General features: G+C 40.4%; 1 protein-coding gene and 1 pseudogene across 1 annotated transcript in view; one reads left to right on the top strand and one right to left on the bottom strand.

The window, feature by feature from the left end:
* The window catches only part of Cytip (cytohesin 1 interacting protein), a 94326-nt gene extending 87611 nt beyond the window's left edge, over window positions 1-6715 (top strand). The window contains exons 9-10 of the mRNA XM_004629909.2: window positions 1384-1450; window positions 5308-6715. Of these exons, the coding sequence (XP_004629966.1) occupies window positions 1384-1450; window positions 5308-5771 (531 nt within the window). The 3' untranslated portion in view covers window positions 5772-6715. The remainder of the gene's footprint in view (window positions 1-1383; window positions 1451-5307) is intronic.
* Window positions 6716-9089: 2374 nt separating this feature from the next.
* On the bottom strand, window positions 9090-9908 carry LOC101570526 (annotated as a pseudogene).
* Between the last annotated feature and the right edge of the window lie 335 nt (window positions 9909-10243).

Genomic DNA, 10243 nt, shown 5'->3' on the forward strand with positions numbered 1-10243 from the left:
GGCCCTCAGATTTACAAAGGTAACAAGGGCTGCATCTACAGAAACCAACAATCATGGGCTAGGGATTTAGCTCTGCAGCACAATGCCTGCCTGGCAAGCATGAGGTCATACCAAAAAACAGAAAGAAAGAAACTTAGCAGACAAGAAATATAGCAGTCTTAACCATTGCAGAGTATGTAATTTTTAAGAAAGATTTTTCTAAGCCTAGTCGTTTATTGTTTAACTTTATTGCTTGCATACTACTTTGGCAGCCATAAGGATTGCTCTCAAATGTTGCTATCAAGGATAGAAAAAAAATTTGTCCAGCTAGTGTTCAGTGTTTGACCCCGGAGGAATGACTCATTTGTCCCTTAGGCTTTCAATGATGTTCTTGCAATTTTATTAATTTCTTGCCCTCTGCCTTTTCCTTGTCAGGTGTACCTTTTTCCTCCTTCCTTTTAATCCTCCATCTGTTCCTTCCAGGTTGCTTCTACAAAGGATCACTTATTCCACTTAGCTTGACTTTAGCATATGTGCGCATGGCAAATCTGACCTATCCCCATTTTCTGGGCTTGCTGTGGGCACCTAGAATGGCAGAAGGAGGAGCACAGGACAGGACAGGTAATGGGAAGGATTGGTAGCCCGTGACACTATCCTTTTGCTTTTTCACTATCCTTCTGCTTTTGCCTGTTTTGCTTTCATTTTCCGTTGCTGCTTCTGGGTGAGGCCTGGCCTCATGAGCTGTGCTGCCTTGGCTCTTAGGAGGTCACTTCACTCTTACCATGGGAAACTATTCTCTTGCACTGCACCAACTGAAAAAGGAAGCAGGGAAGAGGTGAGGGTGCTCAGCAGTGCTCTAAGTCTTTGAGAGAAGGTCTATTTCTCTCTCTCTCTTTCTCTCTCCTTCTGTAGAAAATAAATAAATGTGCAGAAAAAAAGGTTGCTTTGGTGTTTTAGGATCTTAGGTAATATTTACTAAGCATTTCATAAGTCACCATTCTAAATATTTTATATTTTTAATCCATGGACTCATCATGACGCAGCTGAGCTTTAAGTTCTATCAACACCGTTCTGCATTGGGGGAAGGCATGCAGGTTCTTGCCTGGGCAGCTAGGAAGTTCTTACAAACCTAGACAATCAGGTTCTATAATTTTTAAACAAAGGTATATCCATTTCAGCTTCTCTTGTATTTTAAAAGAACACTAATTTGATGATACTAAGTTATTTCTTGAGAAAATAGTCTTACCATTGTTCTCTTAGCAACGATCTTTTAAATCAACAGGAGGGACTGGTAGTACTTAAAAGACAGAAGGAACTTTTAATGATAAGTTTCAAAATTGAGAGTTAGATTGCTATCTTCTCACAGTTTCTTAATAGTTAGAACATTTGTTTTTCTTCTCACAGCAAACCTTGAAGAAAAAATGGGTGGAGCTGAAGTCTCTGCAGTTACAGGAACAGCGCCTGCTTCATGGTAGGGTGTCTTCCTGTTCAGAAACCACATGCACATGTCATCCTTTTTTGTATTTCTGTCTCTGTTGTTTGAAAAGTATTTTTGTAGCAAGACAAATTTATCTAGCACCAGCCAAACATACCAGTCTGTGTTTCTTTGGCATCAACTGTGGAGTGGGGTTGGGGCCTGGAAGAGCAAGAAGTCAAGCCACACCCCCTTCTCCATACACGTAACACGCATGTGCACATAACCATGAGCATATGCATGCCTGCACTCGAAGAGGGGTCTGGAGCCTTTAGAACAGGTCAGAGAGACTGCTGGCATTTCCTTCCACCTCAGCCAGTGAATTAAATTCCTAAAATGGCCACAGCTGGGGCTGTCAGCTCTCTGGAGCTGTTCAGCATGGGAGAAGTCACGTACTTCTGACCTCTCGCGCACCACATTCATGCAGAGAAATCATTTCCATTGGCCCTAAGACCAAGTCAGACATCTGTGAGATAGAACCGTAAGTGCATAGCTTTTGGTACTGTATGCATCCTGAGGGGAAGCACTGAGTCTCAAGTTTGTTGATTGGCTCTCTGCTCTGTGACTGAAGCAAACTGAGGAATGAACTTTTTTTAATGAGCAGAATGTTTTTATTGGGGGAAAGAAAGCTCCTGTCTGAGAGGACAGGAGGGCAGCCCGAGTGGGTTGTCCCTGGGAAGCTATGTCTTCCAGGGACTTTTATAGAGTGAAACCATGAGGTGAAGTGGGTCTAAGGTGGTGGAGAACATGGGAACTAGCTTAGGTGGGCATGAGGTGGGACAAAGCTATGGTCAGCCAATGAGACTTACCATTGCTCAGGTAAAGTTGATTCAGTAACCCAACCCCAACAGGAAAAGACCATGTCCTGTATTCATGCCCGCTTGCTTCGTGACTTGCTTCCTCATTTGGTACTAGATCTAATCAATTTTACAGGAATGAACTTCTGTGTACAAAGAATTGGTTCAAACTGCTTGCCATGTGCTGTGAAATGTAGGTTGTGTCTTTTTAGGGCCACTTAGTTCACATCTCTATAGCCTAGAGCATCTGTTAGAAGTGATAACCATTTTATTTGCAGAATAGTTATGTATTTTTATTTTAATAAGAATTTCAAAGCAGTGAAATTGTACATAAAACATATACAGTAGTATTTGGAGGTAAGTACACATTTTAATGCTTAAATCAGGCTAAATATCTAATATTATCAAATATTATTTTTTGTGGTTGCAACACTCTTTTCTTGTAGCTTGTAGAAATACAAACTTCATTACTGTCACTTTTAATTACCCTTCTGGCCAATAAAGCTCATAGAATGTCCTGCTCTTATCTCCTTGTCACATGGCATCCACTGAGCAGCCTTTGCTGTCTGTCTTTTCTTCTTCTGTCCCCAGCCTCTGGGACCCATCCCTTTCCTCTCAACTTGTGTGAGATGAATGTTTTTCGATTCCACAGTGCAGTAGTTGTCTTTCTGTACCTGACTTGCTTCACTTAGCCCAGTGATCTCCGGTTCCATCCACATTATTGAAGATGACAGGATTTTGTTCTTAGTAAGTGTCTGGGTGGTGTTCCGTAACAATTTTATACCACATTTTTTTATGCATTCATCAGTTGAGGGACACCTAGGCTATTTCCCTTGTTGGGGGGCCTAATGTGAACAGCGCTGCCATTAACACATGAGTGTTTTCTTTTCTTTGTTTTTTTGAAGACCAATTTCATTTCCTTGGGATATATTCCCTTAGTGGGTAATCCCACTATGGCGAATCATATGTTAGTTCTATTTGTAACTTTTTGAGAAAACTTTATACATTCTTCATAGTGTCTATCCTAATTTTGATTCACATTTCTACCAACAATGTTCTAGGGTTCACTTTTTTTCTTATTCTCCCCAGCTTTTAATTTTTGTCTCTTTGATTTTCAGTTAGCTGATGATTAACAATTCTGAGCATTCTTATGTGCCTGTTGGCTATTCCTACCTCTTCTTTTGAGAACTGTCTTCTTAGCATTACTATGTATTCTTATTTCTATTGTTTTTTGCTATAGAAGATTTGGAGTTTCTTATATATTCTAAAAAAGATACAATCTACTACTTAATTAACCACTAATTTTTAGTTTAAATATTTTCATTAAAATCTTTATAAAATAAGCTACATTTGGAACAAAAATTCATAATTGATTTTCTGGAGGCCTGGAGTTCGTTACAAGCACATAGATCTGAAACTGTCTTTACACCTTCCTAATTAAGCCACTTCCTGGCCCCCATAGACATAGGAGTGTTTAAGAAAACTTTGCCCCCATTTCTAGACTGCTCTGAAGGATGCTGCGCATGCAGGCAGTCTTATTTTCTTTTCAGGGATTCGGAGAGGTTATTCGTTTGCATTTTCATCCTGCAAAGCAATTGTTCCCTAATTAAAAAAAAAAATCAGCTCCTTGTAACATGAAATAAAGGAGGCTGTATTATCAAAAAATAAAGCATTATACCTAGTCCTTGAAGGGCTAGCCAAATTCAACCTTTTACATCAAATGGGAAAATGAATAGTGTCTGTAGTGTCTTTTTATCTTGTCAACCAAGGATAAAGGAGAGCAAAAGTACAGCTAATAATTGCAAAATAAAAACACATTTGAGTGCTTTGTGTTCTAGTACTTTTCTTGAAGCAGATTCACATTTTCATCATGATTTTCTAAGCCCAGTACTACAAGCACACTTCTTTGTTTTAGCAGCACACCAGCCAGTTTAGATAGTATTTAAGCCCGGGGAGTTCTGGGCAGGAAGTTGACACGCGATTAAGATCTCAGTGCATGGAGCCCAGATGTAGGTCATAAAGGCTGCAGAAAAAGTTTAGCCAAGTGATACAATCAAATTACTTTAAATAGATTATTGTGTGTTTTATGGCAGAAATATTTTCTAAGTACCATATCATTAAAAAATGTCAGTGCTCCACAATGAAACTTGGAATATTGAAGCTGGAGGATATATTTGATTTCATGAATCCCTTCTGTTATAAATACCTTTCAATTCTCTGATTTAAAAGTGTGTTTGCCACACACTTCAAATGACTTTATGTAATTTTATAATTAAAAATAAAATTTATAACTAAAAAAGTTTCTGTGAAAATTTTACTAAAATGTTCTAGGATCACTTAAATTTAAGAAGCGATCACTTGGAGATGCACAAGTCCCACTGGCACACCCTGAGCTGGGTTAAGCTACTCTCCTAGTAGCTTTCTGTCAGTACAAGCTGAGATAAATCAGCTCATAAAGAGGAAAGCGTTACATAGGCCCACAGTTTTGAAGCTTCATTCTATAAGGGGTTCATGCCCCTGCTTTCAGCTGGTGGTCTCATATCATGGTGGGAAGATGGGGCAGAGCAAAATTGTTCTCTTTATGCCTGGGAAACAAAAGAGAAAGGACAGGATTCCACAGTCCAGTGTAAGAGCAACCTTTCCTCATGACCTAAAACCTCCTAGTAGGTTCTGCAGCTTATAGCTGCTACCATGTCCCCAGAGTGCCCAGTTGGACATTTGAGCCACATTTTTAGGGAAGGGTCTACAGGGTGTTCAGGGTCTCACTACTAGATCAGACTCGTAGTGATCCTCCTGTTTACAGCCTCCCAAGAGCTGGGATTATAGGCGCGTGCCACCACGCCCAGTCTCAGTTACCATCTCAGCGCGCCCCGGAGACGGGGCCCGCACAGCAGACCGGGGATCGAACGCCCGGCTCCTGCATCTGATTGCAGGTACTTTAAAACACTGAGCTATATTGTTTGGCCCTTCTTCTGTTTTTTTAAAGATGAATTTTGATGTGTTTATTTATTGACACTCAGATCTATCTCACGGTAGATTTTGTTCTCTGTATTCTAGGTGATGCTGCTAACAGCCCAGGTTTGGAAAACTTGGACATGGATGATGTGGCTGCTTTTGGAACCCTGCCCGGGGCCGGCCCAGCCCTTCTGGAACGGAGTCGGTTATCCAGTGGGGGCAGCTGTAAGAGCTCGCTGAGCTCCATGACAGTGGACAGTGAGGACTGCTACCAGACCTGCGTGTCTGAGGACTGGGGAAGGGGGCCCTTCAGCCGGCAGAGCAGCGCTGAGGACGAGTGCTTTGTCTCCAAGGCGGGGGACGACTTCACACGGTGGTCTGCAAGGAGGAGCCGGAGCATCAGCACGACCAGCAGCGGATCCATGTCCCCGTTATGGGAGAACAATTGCTCAAGCGTGTTTGGGACTCTGCCCCGGAAGAACAGAAAGGGGAGTGTCCGGAAACAGCTCTTGAAATTCATCCCTGGCCTTCACCGTGCTGTGGAAGAAGAAGAGAGTCGCTTTTGATGGCTTGTGGTGCCTTCCCAAGTTAGCTAATTCCACAAATGTCTATCGCCTTGCGTAGAGCAACTCCACCCAATTTGGTGGAAAAATGCAGATAAATTGGGAAACTGACAGCCCATTTCACAAGGAACAGTGACCTTTATTTAAAATTTTACATCATTGTTTTGCTCCTTAATCATTTTTCAACCACAGCAGTTCAAATTCTAAGCAGATATTAGGGAAGTTAAATAAATTAAATATCTGACCAGTCCAAGTGCCTGCTCATTCTACTGCTGCCTGTGAAATCCGAAATGCTTATTTTCTGGATATGAAAAATTGAGAAACTTTTAGATTCAGGTGTGAATAGAGAGTGATAGAATATACTTATCTGGTCTGCTTTCCACAGGTCGATTTAGCATGTTACTAACCGTGTGTTAGCTCAACATTGTCTAGGCAGCAGCCTTAATGATGGGTAATTTTGATTGTTTCTGTTCTAGTTTTTAAGGAGTTATAAACAAAGATTACAATCAGCATTTTCTCACTTATGTAGTCGCAATAAATAAAAAAAGTTTGAGCTTTAACATAAGGAAATAAGTTTCATGAGAACTTGAAAAAGATAGGATCTGAGAAGCATGCTGAGGAAGAACCAACAATAACATCTTTTTTGTAGACAGCTGAAAAACAGGGGTGGAATATCATGCCTTTCAGTTCAGTTTCTGTTTTGTCTAAACACTGATGGCAAGTGTGGAACACCCAGGATCCTATGGCTTTGTGATTAAGATATCTGAAAGTCCAGAGAGTGAGGTCTGGGAAAAGGACTTTTGTCCTCTAGATTTTCTCATGATTCCTCACTGTATTTTCCAAATAATGATCACCTTCTCACTCTTTTACAGCCTACTTATATTTGTATCCCAGTACTTCCAGCTTTTCAATCATGCTGTATTTTACTCACTGTCCATTAAAGCCTGTATTTTTCTTTTTGTTGTTGTTATTGTTCTGGTGATACAATTTCTGTGTTCCTATGTTCTGAGGTAAAAATTCTGGACTGTATGGTAAATGGTATTCAGTGTGCGCGCGTGCGCGCGCGCGCGCGCGTGTGTGTGTGTGTGACTCTGTGAGATTGGGAGAAATAGAGGTGGGTGATTTTGAGTAGTACACTTGAGTGAAGTTCTGATCAATCCACAGGATGAATCACTTTGTGGAGAAAAGCATGAAGGAAGCAATTTTGAGGGTAGGAAATAAATAACAAATTATAAAAATATTTCTAGGTAGGACCTGCTTTCTTTCAGTTCTTTGAACTGACAACCATCCAGTGGGCTTTGGATAAAAGTCACATGAGAAGCAGTGTGCAGTCCCTTTTTCAAGGGTAAGAGCAATTGTGCCTACCATCTACTGAATGTTTGATAGGTCAAAGAAGGGCACCTTATGGGTGATTTCAGAAAACTTGCTGTTAGGAGTACAGATAAGACAGAAGTTCAGAGAAATTCCTGTGGCCACATGACTTCCGGTGGCAAGGTGTTCCTGACTCTAGCTTCTCCTCTTAGTCTATGTATCTCCTACTCTCGCTGCTTTTGTGCATTTATCATCACAGGAACTTTTATTTCCCAAAGAAAAAAACGTAAAATACAAATTATAAATGTGCGTAGATAAAAGTACTGGCTTTTATAAAAAAGAAACCAAACAAAAACTTCAGGTAAACTCTTTGCCTGTCTTGCACAAGCACATTTTCAGATATAGGCAGGTAAATACTTATGTGTTCTGCAGCGCATTCATTTCACCATAGTGTGCAAGAGGAAGAGCTTGCAGGCCGGTTATGATTCAACTGATACTGCTTGTTTCTTATCACACTCTAGAATTATTGTGCTAAAGATCAGCTTGCACAAATGCAGTATTTCTTATTAATTCTGTTTTGGGAAACAAGGGAAAGAAATACATTTATCTGGTGAAAGATGACTTTAAAGTCTTCTACACTGGGAAAACCTGCTTTGGAAATTACCCGCAGGTCACTTGTGAAAGTAGGCCATAGGACATTTGCTTGTCTTGTGGCTTTAAAACAACTGTAGCTCTTCCACATAACAGTAAATGTCAGCTTCAAAATGGGAGCAGGGAACACAGGAGGTGAACCTCACTTCAGTCTGTAATAAGAAGTATTAATGTCAAGATGTGGATCTGTGTTCTGGGAAAAACAGACAAGCTGGTTAACCAAGGTACAGGAAGGAAGGGTCTGTCATATTTTGTGCTTTCACAAGCTGTTTAGTGGAAATGTGGGTAAATTTCTCACAGGTTTTTAATCTGAGTTTGATGTGACTGGAGCCCCAAAAGAATCCTCTAGCGCACACTGACCCACTTTAAGTAACGTATGCAGAAACAATTTAACCGGGTTTTACTTTTTAATCCAAAGTCATCACATACGTATTACTGGAGAATTGACTGACAAATTATTATGAAAGCACATTTTTCTAGAATAGCATTTCACAACTCAAACTTGAGTCACACATACTGGGAAATTATTTCATCGTTTGACCTCAGGAACAATACCTTATCAAGCAGGTATGAAGTACATGTTTTAAAATAAAAAATTTATTCATCATGGTTTTTTTTTTTAAGTATTCAGTACAGAGTCTAGAGGGTGTCAGTACACAGATGAGATTCATAGCAATCCTCCTGTTTTCAGCCTCTCAAGCACGGGGATTACAGGACTGTGTCGCCACTCCCAGTCTCAGCTGCTATCTCAGCATTCCATCATGTATTTTGCAAGACTTTTATATCTTAGGTACATGACAAAACTGGTATCAAAAATTCTAATTTGACCTAAAGAAATCAAATGTGGACACACAGTCTGTAGATAATGGTCATAAAGTTTAAGTATTTTTTTGGCGGGGAGTATGTTTTTTAAAAAATTATTTTATCTTGAAGAGTAAAAACAAAAGCAAGTGAAACTATTTAAGAATACATACAAAGTAAGTATAATAAATAGTACCAAACTATATCAAGAAAATTTTCAGACCATAAGAGTATTTTTACCTTAGTTACATTTGCTTCCTATGGAGCAATGTACTACAAAGTCAAAATCTGATATCTTTCTGAGTTACAGAATGCTACTCTTTGGTGTCAAATACCCTCCCCCCACCCTGTTGCTTTATTTCTCTCTATTAAAGAAAAAAGTTGGTCTTGTTTATTTTTTCAAAGGCTTTCATATTAAAAAACCATGAGCTATTTCAGGGATCCACCAATGTGGACCTCAGAGGTCTTCCCAGCAGGCTCAATGTACAGCAGCCTTTCTTCTCTTCGCTCAGATGCTGCTCATGTAAGGATCATTGGAGTTGACTGTAGTTCTTAAAATCAAACTTGTTCTGCCAGATCCAAGACCCTGAATTTATTGTCTGTAGAAACATGTTTTTACCATCCAGCCACCAAAATACCTCACATTCATATCAACAACAGCTTCATTTGCTGATTGCATTCTCTCAAATTCTAAAAATATTCATATTGCTTCATTAACAGGGGCACCAGGATTTCAAATATCACACGTTTCCCAACGTTGCCGTATTTTTCACATTTCCCCTTGTTTTCAGCTTCCATGTCTTTTCCTCTCTTGCACAAACTACATTCCTCAGTAGGACCACTTGGGTAGGACACTTAAGTATTTCAATTAATGTGAAATTCATTGAATCCAGCCCCTTGAATGTATCTTGGGACTCATCAGGCTCTGTGTGGAATCGCCCATATTGATCCTGCTGTCCTGTTTTTCACTCTTCTCTACTGATGATGTGATACTCAGCCCCTTGCTCTTGTTTCCCTAGACCTTGGCCTTCCAAGATGCCACACTTCTCTGTGATCTTAGGCACCACTGTGCCATCCCTGTTAGCAGCGTAGTGGCCAGGCCCGATTGGAAATGATGGACTGCTCTGTGTCTCCTCTACCAGAGAAGGAATAGCAGCTGTGGGAGATGTGATGATGGGTTTGAGTCCTCTTCATGAAGAAAATCTCAGATTTTCTCGGGTGATAACAGCTTCTCCCATGTTCTTTTTTCCCTTGTTTTCTTCATCAGAATCTGTATCTGATCACATCAGATGGAAGCCCATCAGGTTCCTGCTTGTGTTTAGGCCTCTTTCTCTTTCTTCTATTTCTCTTTGTCCCTCTACCTCTTACTGTCTCCATTGTTCCTCTCTTTGACATTTCACTACTGTTTTGTAATTGTTGGGAAACACAGAATTTTCTTCTTGGGATAAAGAAATCTGAACCCAGGTAATGGCTCTTTCAGGCCTGTGGTGACCTGTGGTAGCATGTCACCCACAATCTGCTGGTCATCCAAGGAGTCACCTCACTTTAGCCAATAGCAGGGGCAAAGACAGTGCTTCTCTTTATTCTTTAGATCTGTTTATGAGTGGGAGTTGCCTTCTGTGCCCGAAGCTGAGGCCACAGAAGTTTGAAATATTGGAACTAGCCTTCTGTTCTTGAGGCACTACTTTCCATTCTTAAGTCATCACACAACT

Source organism: Octodon degus, unplaced genomic scaffold (assembly GCF_000260255.1).
Source record: "Octodon degus isolate 3935 unplaced genomic scaffold, OctDeg1.0 scaffold00032, whole genome shotgun sequence".
NCBI lineage: Eukaryota > Metazoa > Chordata > Mammalia > Rodentia > Octodontidae > Octodon > Octodon degus.